This window comes from Coregonus lavaretus (assembly GCF_964263955.1).
Source record: "Coregonus lavaretus genome assembly, contig: HAP1_SCAFFOLD_4608, whole genome shotgun sequence".
In the NCBI taxonomy this organism is placed as follows: Eukaryota; Metazoa; Chordata; class Actinopteri; order Salmoniformes; family Salmonidae; genus Coregonus; species Coregonus lavaretus.
The window spans coordinates 1-12,557 of record NW_028164379.1 but is presented as its reverse complement, the minus strand read 5'-3'; the positions used below and the strand labels follow the sequence as shown (position 1 = coordinate 12,557).

At 43.8% G+C, this 12,557-nt stretch overlaps 1 protein-coding gene across 1 annotated transcript; it reads left to right on the top strand.

Moving 5' to 3' along the window:
* Positions 1-2,800: 2,800 nt before the first annotated feature.
* On the top strand, positions 2,801-7,633 carry LOC311117087 (guanosine-3',5'-bis(diphosphate) 3'-pyrophosphohydrolase MESH1-like). Its single transcript, XM_084192074.1, has 4 exons — positions 2,801-2,992; positions 3,641-3,696; positions 3,930-4,170; positions 6,067-7,633. Exons 1-4 carry the CDS (start codon positions 2,881-2,883, stop codon positions 6,195-6,197), a joined length of 540 nt encoding a protein of 179 aa, XP_084048200.1. The 5' UTR covers positions 2,801-2,880; the 3' UTR covers positions 6,198-7,633.
* The last annotated feature ends 4,924 nt before the right edge of the window (positions 7,634-12,557 follow it).

Below are 12,557 nucleotides of genomic sequence, written 5' to 3'. Positions count from 1 at the left end.
ACGCAGGAGTTGAGCAAATCCAATTGAGAAAAGGCTTGGGTGTGCTCAGGCAGATATCTGTATATAATGATGAGATGCTCATGTCTCCGCCCTAACAATGGGAGTCGTTGTCCCAAAGGCGGGAAGGCACATGACAAGCTTAGGTCCAAAATGTTAAGGAGACACTCTGATTGGTTAGGTAGATGGTGGTGGTGAGTTAAGAAGGCACTCTGATTGGTTAGCTGGATGGTGGTGGTGAGTTAAGGAGGCACTCTGATTGGTTATCTGGATGGTGGTGGTGAGTTAAGGAGGCATTCTGATTGGTTAGCTGGATGGTGGTGGTGGTGAGTTAAGGAGGCACTCTGATTGGTGGGCTGAGTGTTCACATGTCACAGGGGGCAGGTAGAAGGTGGTGGTCATCATAAGAGCAGCAGCAGTACCAGCAGCATGGTCATAATAGCAGCAGCAACAGGGTCAGCTCCACTCCACACTGACTGAGCACTGGCGGCATCATGCAGAGGAAGAGCAGCTTCACTGGGCTCCTCATCACTGCTCTGTGTGCAGTGGCCTCTGATAAACTCAGAGAATATCACTATGTGTCTGAACAGAAGACCTGGTCAGAGGCTCAGCAGTACTGCCGTGAGCACTACACTGACCTGGCCTTCATCAGCAATCAGGAAGAAATAGATCAGCTCTCTCCCATTTCAAGAGGACCTGGATTGGTTTGCACAGAGATGCTAATGACCCAACAGGATGGACATGGTCAGGAGGAGAGCAATTCAAATTTAGGTTTTGGAATTCAGGAGAACCAAACAATGCTGGTGGCATTGAGGACTGTGTCATGGTACAGTGGGATATGAGATGGTTGGATTTGCAGTGCTCCTAGAAACTCACCTTCTTCTGCTACAAGGAGAAGCTGATCCTGGTTCAGGAGATGAAGACGTGGGAGGAGGCTCTGGAGTACTGCAGGGATCACTACACAGACCTCCACAGCCTGCTCTCTGAGACTGAGAATCTCCAGGCCCAGAGCAAGATGGAGGGCGCCCAGACCGACCACGTGTGGACGGGTCTGATCTTCCTGGCCAGAGAGTGGCTGTGGGTGAACGGGGACCCCCTGGAGTACCAGGCCTGGTCCGGCAGGGTGCTGCCCCACTGCCCCGCCCAATACCTCCACTGTGGGACCCTGACCAGAGATGAAGAGCACTGGGGAACCAGGAACTGTGAGGAGAGGAGGAACTTCCTCTGCTACAGAGCGTGAGCCCCAGAGGAGAGAGATATTACTGTAGTAGATATGATCATCTATGTACGCTCTCTACTTATTACTAGTTAACTTTGTGATTGATTATTCACTCTATTTACTTGTGTGCTGCATATAACCTATTGGGTTTGTGTTTTATACAATAGTCTACTATTATTGTACCTATAGATGTTGTGGTTATAATAGTGTGTGATTTGTGAGTACAAAGACCAGACTAATGGGCACAGATGTCAGTTCAATGTTTAGTTTTGATTTACATTTAATTCGGTTGGGAATAAAAAATAAAAAATGTAACCATGTCATTCGATTTAGGTAGGGTAAAAAAAATCAGAAATTAGGAAATTCCTTCAGGTTGATTACTTTTTAGAAGATCCAATCAGTTTTCCCCTTTGATTCATCGTCAACAGAATGAAAAACATTATTTTGTTTCGGTTAAAAAAACAATATTGATTCAACCAGTTTGTGCCCAGTGGGAAGTCACCTAGCTCACATTATGTTTCATAATTATATAACATAATAAAACAGTAAAAATGCAAAGATGCTGCTGTATGCTAGTTACTAGCATCTTGTTGGTACATGTAAACTCCATGTTAACTCCTTCAGCCTGTAGGCTGTGTATTATTATTAGCAAGTATTTACATGATTTATGGTTACAAAAGGATGTAATCCAAAATGGCTTGAAGGAAATATGGAATTGACAAAAACTGCAAATCAAATCACAATTTATTAAAAGTGGGGGACAGAGGGGGGAGAAAGGTATAGAAGGAGGAAGAGAGAGAGAGAGAGGGGGGGAGGAAGGTACGGACGGAGGAGGACGGATAGACAGATCCGGGAAACTTGTTGTCTGGGAAGTGTCCTTGTGTATCGCTTTGCTGTTGTTGTTGTTGTTGTGTTACTGATATTGTACACCAGAGATTATAGATGAATATTAATTTAGCTAACTATATCTGGTACAATGTATCTGATTTCAGCATCTGGGCCATCAAATAAACATTAAAAATTATAATAAATGAATCAGTTTCATCTGACAGTTGTGTCCAGTACAATATTTTCAGAATCATAACCCTATTACAACATTTTGGTAAAGATTTTTCCTGATTTGGATCAATGCTTGGGTCTCACATGATTAAGTTCCTTCTCTCCTGACAGTCCCTGGTTCCCCAGTGCTCTCCCTCTCTGATCAGGGTCGCACAGTGGAGGTGTTGGGCGGGGCAGTAGGTTCCCCGGAGCGTTCCCCCGGTCCAGGCCTGGTACGTACTCCTGGGGGTAGCCTACCCGTTCATCCACAAGTCTCTGCTTCCTAAACAAATCCAGCCCCTGATCATGGGGACTTAAGGCAAAAACTTTGTCTCTAATGAACACATGGATATCAGGACTCTATTATGCATACTGCTAAAAAAACACAAAATATATAAAAGGGAAGGCTCATTCGTATTTATATTGTTTCGCAAGGATGCACACATTTTACCCCAATGCAACTTGTTACCCTTGCTTCTGTAGAAGCGGATAGGAATGTTGCGAGGCTTTGTCTGACTACGAACATTTAAAGAGAAGGCACCGACGCTCACTTGACTGGTGAGATCTGCAATCAAACGTTAGTAATAATGTGCGGTCTGTAGTGTGTTAGTAACTACTTTTACAGCATGAGTTCAGAATCGGTCATTCTGTTGGAGACAGTCAACTTTGCTGCTGAAAAGCACCGCAATCAACGACGTAAAGACGCTGACCAAACCCCATATATCAACCACCCAATAGGTACAGTTTTTACAAGAACAATCTCAACAGAAGCTAGCTAGATAGCGTCTATGAATGGGTTAAGGACCTAACTAGCTACCTTTAGCGCCTATTGATGATAGCTTGTATCTTCTGGCTGGGGAAGTTTTGATAAGAGCCCCGACGCTTGTTCTGAACGTTAAAACACATCTTGCGGTACGGTTTTGGAAACATAAGGAACATATCTTTCATATTAGCTAGACTTTTTTTTACTTTTTTGTTTTACACAAAATGTTAAATTACTACACACCTTTTTAGGGTAAGTGTTCCCACGTCTTATCTCCATGGTATAGCGTTCATGTGCTAATTAGCTGTCTGCATCTGTCATTGAAAGATACTGTCAGCTGCAATTGTGTTAAAACAGTAAGTGTATATTTTGCATTTGGGAAATAATTTTTGTGATATGGAAGTTTGTTTCTAGAACTGTACTGCAATTGAGAATCGATTCACGTTTAGATGGAGTATTTTGTGGTTTTGGCTGCCAGAGCCAATTCGCCTCTACACATGTAAGGTCCTTAGACTATAAGGAGTAACGTTAGTCTCCTTTAGTCCATTATTGGGCTAGATAGGTCCTTAGACTTCGGTACATGGATATCTGCATTTACATTTGCCGTGTTTATAATTTTGCAGGAGTTGCAAGGATCCTAAGCCATGAAGGTGGGATCACAGACATTGAAGTTCTGCAAGTAAGTGTTTTACGTTTCAGAAAGACTCAATACTTTCTTGCATACATACTTGCTCCTGGAGGGCAACATTTTAAATCGTAATTAAATTATCTGATTAAGTATAGACCACAGTCAATGGGCAATGTTAAGCTCATGAAAACTTTCAACATTTGTGTTAACAGAGTTTGCGTTAACCAGAGTTCGTTAACAAGAAGGTCATGACGGATATTTGTGTATTTTCCAACTGTCTGCAGGCAGCTTTGCTCCATGACACAGTGGAGGACACTGACACCAGCATAGGAGAGCTACAGGTCGTCTTTGGGCAAACAGTGGCGCGGATCGTTCAGGAAGTGACAGACGACAAGGCGCTACCCAAGCAGGAGAGGAAGCGTCAGCAGGTGGAGCACGCACCTCATGCCAGTCACCAGGCAAAACTGGTCAAACTGGCTGACAAACTGTACAACCTGAGGGACCTCAACCGCTGCACGCCCACAGGTGATTGTAGGGTGTCCAATCAAAAACGCATATTTGGACCAATGGGTAAAATAATGTTATAGATATACAGTGCATTCGGAAAGTATTCAGACCCCTTGACTTTTTCCACATTGTTACGTTACAGCCTTATTTTAAAATTGATTAAATAGTTTTTCCCCCCCTCAATCTACACACAATACCCCATTATGACAAAGCAAAAACCGGATTTTAGAAATGTTTGCAAATTTATAAAGAATAAACTGATATCACATTTACATAAGTATTCAGAACCTTTACTCAATACTTTGTTGAAGCACCTTTGGCAGCGATAACAGCCTCGAGTCTTCTTGGGTATGACACTACAAACTTGACCCACCTGTATTTGGTGAGTTTCTCCCATTCTTCTCTGCAGATCCTCTCAAGCTCTGTCAGGTTGGATGGAGAGCATCGCTGCACAGCTATTTTCAGGTCTCTCCAGAGATGTTAGATCGGATTCAAGTCCGGGCTCTGGCTGGGACACTCAAGGACATTCAGAGACTTGCCCCGAAGCCACTCCTGCGTGGTCTTGGCTGTGTGCTTAGGTCGTTGTCCTGCTGGAAGGTGAAGCTTCACCCCCAGTCTGAGGTCCTGAGCACTCTGGAGCAGGTTTTCAACAAGGATCTCTCTGTACTTTGCTCCGTTTCATCTTTCCCTCGATCCTGACTAGTCTCCCAGTTCCTGCCGCTGAAAAACATCCCCACAGCATGATGCTGCCACCACCATGCTTCACCGTAGGGATGGTGCCAAGTTTCCTCCAGACGTGATGCTTGGCATTCAGGCCAAATACTTAAATCTTGGTTTCATCAGACCAGAGAATCTTGTTTCTCATGGTCTGAGATTCTTTAGGTGCCTTTTGGCAAACTCCAAGTGGACTGTCATGTACCTTTTACTGAAGAGTGGCTTCCATCTGGCCACCCTACCATAAAGGCCTGATTGGTGGAGTGCTGCAGAGATGGTTGTCCTTCTGGTAGGTTCTCCCACCTTCACAGAGGAGCTCTGTCAGAGTGACCATCGAGTTCTTGGTCACCTCCCTGACAAAGGCCCTTCTCCGATTGCTCAGTTTGGCCGGGCGGCCAGCTCTAGGAAGAGTCTTGGTGGTTCCAAACTTTTTTTTGGTACCCTTCCACAGATCTGTTCCTCGACACAATCCTGTCTCGGAGCTCTACGGACAATTCCTTCGACCTCATGGCTTGGTTTTTGCTCTGACATGCACTGTCAACTGTGGACCTTATATAGACAGTTGTGTGCCTTTCCAAATCATGTCCAATCAATTGAATTTACCACAGGTGGACTCCAATCAAGTTGTAGAAAACATCAAGGATGATCAATGGAAACAGGATGCAACAGAGCTCAATTTCGAGTCTCATAGCAAAGGGTCTGAATAATTATGTAAATAAGGTATTTATTTTTGATAGATTTGCAAATATTTCTAAACCCGTTTTGGTTTCGTCATTATGGGGTATTGTGTGTAGATTGCGGGGAAAAAATTATTGAATCCATTTTAGAATAAGGCTGTAACGTAACAAAATGTGGAAAAAGTCAAGGGGTCTGAATACTTTCCGAATGCACTGTAGGTACCATTGACTTGCATTGGATGTGCCACAAATGCCAGGTGACCGATTTTATAAAATAATAAATAGCAAGAGCAGCACCATTTAGTGTTTAGAAGCTGGTAATATCAGGATGCATGATGGGACATAAACCTAACAACTTCAATGACTAATTTCTCTGAACTGGGGAAACAACTCTTATTTTCTTCCTATCTCTTTCTCTCTGGCTCTTTGCTCCTCTTCACTTGCTTCCCTCGCTGGTTGTCTGACTGTCCCTCTCTTTACCCCCATCCCATATCTTATATTTCTTCTGTGTTGTGGTTGCCAGGTTGGACAGCAGAGCGTGTTCAGGAGTACTTTGTGTGGGCAGCCCAGGTAGTGAGAGGGCTAAGGGGGACCAACCCAGCACTGGAGGGACACCTAGAGGAGCTCTTCAAACAGAGAGGGGTCGAGCTTTGACACCTCTCTGTTTCTGACACAGGGTGGCACAATGTACTTTGCATTCATTGTTTGTAGAACTGGCAAACCATCAATGTCACCTTTTGAGTTTTATCGCTGTATTAAATAAAGCAATGCTATGCATAATTTTGTACATGTGAAAGGTTACTTGTTTTTAAAAAATCCCATTAATGGTGATGTAGAACCTGTAACTATTCTATTAAGACACATTGAACGAAATACATGATTGTGTGTATGTGTAAAAACGGCTAGCTGGAGCTCGTCTGATCGGTCGGCCGTTAATGGCCTACCCCGCTATATACTTAATACTGATTGGTTTGGTTCTGCCCACTATAGTGCTGTCCGGTTAGAACATGATGTTGAGCCCATCACTGTACTCTTAATAGTCACCACCACACAGACCCAGCTGTTTTCATTTGAAGATGTTTATATGATTATGTGGTCTAAAATGGGAGAAACAATACAATCATGAGGACCCATTATAAGATACTAAGACATACATGTACAGCATGCAATAATTGTAAAGCGATGACACAACCAACCCGAGAGGAAGCTACCAGAATAATTACATCTAAGGCTATGCATCTTGCAGCAGTAGCATGCAAATACCTTAAACGGGGCTAATACAGGAATGGTGAATAAGCTAGTTGTACTCAATAAACACACTTGTAGCAATGATAACAATTATCGAACGAGGTAGCATGCACGGGGTAACGTTACACACAAACAATGCTAGCATTAGCTGGAAGCTAGCAAACTTATCTTACAAACTTACACAGTAACGTAACTATTCCTCACTAATATTGCCCCCCATCTTAGCCCAGTAGCATTTCCAAGACGTACTTATTGCAATAGACCCACACAGCACTTTGTTTAGGCAACAGCACGTGCACAGTCCGTCAGCACTGTTGGGTTCTATTTTTCTCATAATTGGATCTGTATGTGATGGATAGCTTGGAAGGAACGCATTAATGAACTGTACTGATATAGATTGTATCACATAACAGGCTGTTATTCATGTGGGGAACGTTGGGGGTAGGACAGATAAGACTTGTGTTTCTTGCAGATGCGAACACTCTCTTTGTAGTCTGTGAAACTGTCCTTGAACATGGAGTACAGTGGAATGGTGTCTTTTCGGTGCTGACTCCGCAGGTTATTATCATAGCAACTATGCCTGGCAACAAATGGAGTGCCGAGGAGTTGGGACCAACCCCTGCGCCAACGGATTGGCTGAATGGAGTCTGGACCACACTCAGTCCTTTGCTCTGGTTGGCCAACAGAAGAGGTGGAGGCTTTCTGTCAGAGTATTTGAGAAAGAATCTGTAAACAATAATTCTAGTTATCTGAGTGCCCTGCGTGGTATTTCAGTGGACCCGTATATACGAACCTTCATACTTATCATACATACATTTTGCATATAATAAATTAAGCTTGGATTGAAGATCTCTTGATTCTTATTCCAATACCAGATTTGAATTACGCAATTTCTAACAGCACAATACTTTCTTCTTCTTGCGACTGCATGTAAACATGCAATAACTGAGGTGTCGGGGCGGAGCCCTGGAGTGTGTCAAAGCGTTCTGATTGGTTGGGATGAGAGATGTAATTGACATGTTTGAAGGCCAATCAGATTGAGAGGGGTGGTCTTTTTTACAGTATGTGTCATAGATATGTTTGAATACAAATGAAGAGGTTTTGTGTTACAATCAGCATTACAGGGTCTCTGGAACTGGTAGGCCTATTCTTGCCTGGCTACCCATACACATTGCGCCGAACTGACGTTTCTTCTCCACGATGAATGTATGTAGCGATCAATAGAGCAGCAGAATTAAATTCAGGGTCGTCAGGCGAGGCCAATGACTGTATATGGGCGAGGCCTCCATCATAATGTTTCAGCCTATATTACCTTTTATTAGCAGGAACTGATCAAAGTAATGAAAAATATTTCACATTTGTACCTCATACAACTAATACTTGTCCTCAAATTAATTTACATGAGATGTCAACGAGTCAAAGATGTAAAGAAGCAGAGATTATTTTACAGTGGAATCAAAATGACCACAGCCACAAAGTCAATGGTAAACGGTTCCCACTAGTTAACATGGCCACGAAGTCAAAACCGCAAAGTGCTAGAGGACATTTGTAAATCATAGTTTGCAGGATTCATCTAAATTCTGATATGTATGTTGTTTTATCACATACATTGCATCAGTTGCCTTTTGAATCATCAGTACTGACAATCAAAGATGGGGTCGTGAAAATAAATGTATATTTATAACACTATATATTTCTTTTAGCGTATTAGTGATTTAGCAGACCCTCGTATCCAGAGCGATTTACAGTTAGTGCATTCATTTTAAGATACAGTAGCTAGTTGGGACAACCACATATCACAGTCATAGTAAGTACATTTCTCCTCAATAAAGTAGCTATCAGCTAGGTCAGAGCTAGTAAGGGGGAAAGTCTAGTGCGAGGAGGTGGCGCGGTGTGAGGAGGTGGTGCGAGGAGGTGGCGCGGTGTGAGGAGGTGGTGCGAGGAGGTGGCGCGGTGTGAGGAGGTGGTGCGAGGAGGTGGCGCGGTGTGAGGAGGTGGTGCGAGGAGGTGGCGCGGTGTGAGGAGGTGGTGCGAGGAGGTGGCGCGGTGTGAGGAGGTGGTGCGAGGAGGTGGCGCGGTGTGAGGAGGTGGTCCGAGGAGGTGGCGCGGTGTGAGGAGGTGGTGCGAGGAGGTGGCGCGGTGTGAGGAGGTGGTGCGAGGAGGTGGCGCGGTGTGAGGAGGTGGTGCGAGGAGGTGGCGCGGTGTGAGGAGGTGGCGCGAGGAGGGGTGCTGTGGGATTATTTAAAATGCTCTTTGAAGAGGTAGGGTTTCAGATGGTTTCTGAAGGTGGGCAGGGACTCTGCTGTCCTAGCTTCAGGGGGAAGCTGGTTCCACCATTGATTGGGGTGCCAGGACAGAGAAGAGCTTGGACTGGGGTAAGCGAGAGCTGCCCTTCTGTAGGAGTGGGAGGGCCAAGAGACCAGAGGAGGCAGAACAGAGTGCGTGGGTTGGGGTGTAGGGTTTGAGCATAGCCTGAAGGAGGGAGGGGCAGCTCCTCTTGCTGCTCCATAAGCAAGTACCATGGTCTTGTAGTAAATTCAAAACAATATCTTTGGTGGAGTTCTGTTGATAAAAATATCCCTGCAGACTTCCTAGGCCCATGTTGTACATCTGGGTTAAAGTGTCATTATCACAGAATACTGTTGAAAGTGTCCCTGTTCTTATGGCTTCACCTACAAAGTTAATCAAAAACTCACTGTATACAATTATTATACCCACTTATTTTTAAGTGGTCATTGCATATACTCACTTCTTAATCCCCACTGATACTTATCAAAGTAGTGTAGTGGAGGTATATGCATACTCAATTAATAAGGCTGATGGAACAGATCAGAATGTTTAGCTTAAAATGTTGATAAACTATTCTTTCTTTCTTCACATTTTAGGTGCAGCAATGTACACACGGCGCTAGGCCTACATGTGAATGTTCCAAAATGCAAGTTGCGGGAAAACACCGTTCTAAAATGCGCACCCCACATGCGAGCTTTCATGGTCAGAGATGGAAGTATCCGTTAGAAAAAGAGGGATTTAAAGACGCAACAACTATCATGGGTTGCTAATATGATTAGGATAATATCTTTGCCTGCTAGAAAATGAAAGAAAGTTGAAAGAAAACCAATAGAACAGGAGAATGCATATAAGTAAATCTTTATAAAAAATAATTGCCTCCATGTTTATATGGTGGGATCTTGGCTATAGGCTACTTTGAAGCAAGGTAAGACATGCCTCATAATATGAAGTAAAACGTCCATGTTCCAAACTATTAAGGAACAGGAGAAATATAGCAATGCTAATGATAGGCCTAACCTTCTTCTGGTAGATGGAAAGGCTTTCCCATAAACCTTCTCTATTAAATGTTAATTAGCTACAAAGTACATGACCAAAGGTATGTGGACACCTGCTCATCGAACATCTCATTCAAAAATTATGGACATTAATATGTAGTTGGTCCCCCCTTTGCTGCTATAACAGCCTCAACCCTTCTGGGAAGGCTTTCCACTAGATGCTGAAACATTGCTGCAGGGACTTGCTTCCATTCAGCCACAAGAGCATTAGTGTGGTCGGTCACTGATGTTGGGTGATTAGGCCTGGCTCGCAGTCGGTGTTCCAATTCATGCCAAAGGTGTTCAATGGGGTTGAGGTCAGGGCTGAGGTGTTCAATGGGGTTGAGGTCATTCCTTGATGGACCTTGCTTTGTGCACAGGGGCATTGTCATGCTGAAACAGGAAAGGGCCTTCAACCAAAATGTTGCGACAAAGTTGGAAGCACAGAATCGTCTAGAATGTCATTGTATGCTGTAGCATTTAAGATTTCCCTTCACTGGAACTAAGGGGCCTAGCCCGAACCATGAAAAACATCCCCAGACCATTATTCCTCCACAACCAAACTTGACAGTTAGCACTATGCATTCGGGCAGGTAGCGTTCTCTTGGCATCTGCCAAACCCAGATACGTCCGTCGGACTGCCCGATGGTGAAGTGTGATTCATCACTCCAGAGAAAGCATTTTCACTGTTCCAGAGTCCAATGCGGCGAGCTTTACACCTCTCCAGCCGACGCTTGGCATTGCGCATGGTGATCTTAGGCTTGTGTGCGGCTGCTCGGCCATGGAAACACATTTCATGAAAGTGAAAGGGAGATTCCTAGTCAGTTGTACAACTGAATGCATTCAACTGAAAGGTGTCTTCTGCATTTAACCCAACCCCTCTGAATCAGAGAGGTGCAGAGGGCTGCCTTAATCGACATCCACGTCTTAGGCGCCCAGGGAACAGTGGGTTTACTACCTTGCTCAGGGGCAGAACAACAGATTTTTACCTATTCAGCTCGGGGATTCGATCCAGCAACCTTTCGGTGAAGCTCCCAACAAACAGTTATTGTGCTGACATTACTTCCAGAGGCAGTTTTTAACTCAGTAGTGAGTGTTGCAACCGAGGACAGACGATTTTTATGGGCTACGCGCTTCAGCACGCGGCGGTCCCATTCTGTGAGCTTGTGTAGCCTACCACTTCGCAGCTCAACCGTTGTTGCTCCTAGACGTTTCCACTTCACAATAACAGCACTTACAGTTGACCGGGGCAGCTCTAGCAGGGCAGAAATTGGACTTGTTGGAAAGGTGGCGTCATATGATGGTGCCACGTTGAAAGTCATTGAGCTCTTCAGTAAGGCCATTCTACTGCCAATGTTTGTCTATGGAGATTGCATGGCTGTGTGCTCGATTTTATACACCTGTCAGCAACGGGTGTGGCTGAAATAGCCGAATTCACTAATTTGAAGGGATGTCCACATACTTTTGTATATATAGTGTATCATAATTATTTGCATCAATCCAGTGGCCATTTATTTTGCAAACTCCATCTCATGTGCTACAGAAACACCTCTAAGCAAACAACAGTGCTAGGTGCCTGCACACTTGAATTAAAGGTTAACTACACAAAAACAAATCTTAGATTTTTCCCAAACCTCAAAAGTGGTCTACTGATGTGGTTTAAGCATTTTTATGGACTTAGATAATACAATTACATTGTTTTCTGTAAGAAGTGTGACAGAACGTAAACCTTACAGAAATGGGAAAAAATCTGAAACCTGTGAATTTGTGACTCAGTTGACAGCCTCATTTATCGGTTTCAATAGTAGGCCTACTAATAGCCTACTTGTACAGTACATCTTGGGTTGGTCTGACTGTGAAAGACCAAAATGGGATTTATAATTTTAGGTCATTCAGAGTGTATGTCACTGTTGCTCATAGAATTTTTCACACAGGGCACCTTTCCTTCGCCTGGCGGGACGTTTGGAAAAATGTTGGCAAAATGAGAGAATACCCACTTTCCCAGGCACCACTACACCCCTGATTGACGTTAAATACAGCGGGGAAAAAAAGTATTTAGTCAGCCACCAATTGTGCAAGTTCTCCCACTTAAAAAGATGAGAGAGGCCTGTAATTTTCATCATAGGTACACGTCAACTATGACAGACAAATTGAGAAAAAAAAATCCAGAAAATCACATTGTAGGATTTGTAATGAATTTATTTGCAAATTATGGTGGAAAATAAGTATTAGGTCACCTACAAACAAGCTAGATTTCTGGCTCTCACAGACCTGTAACTTCTTCTTTAAGAGGCTCCTCTGTCCTCCACTCGTTACCTGTATTAATGGCACCTGTTTGAACTTGTTATCAGTATAAAAGACACCTGTCCACAACCTCAAACAGTCACACTCCAAACTCCACTATGGCCAAGACCAAAGAGCTGTCAAAGGACACCAGAAACAA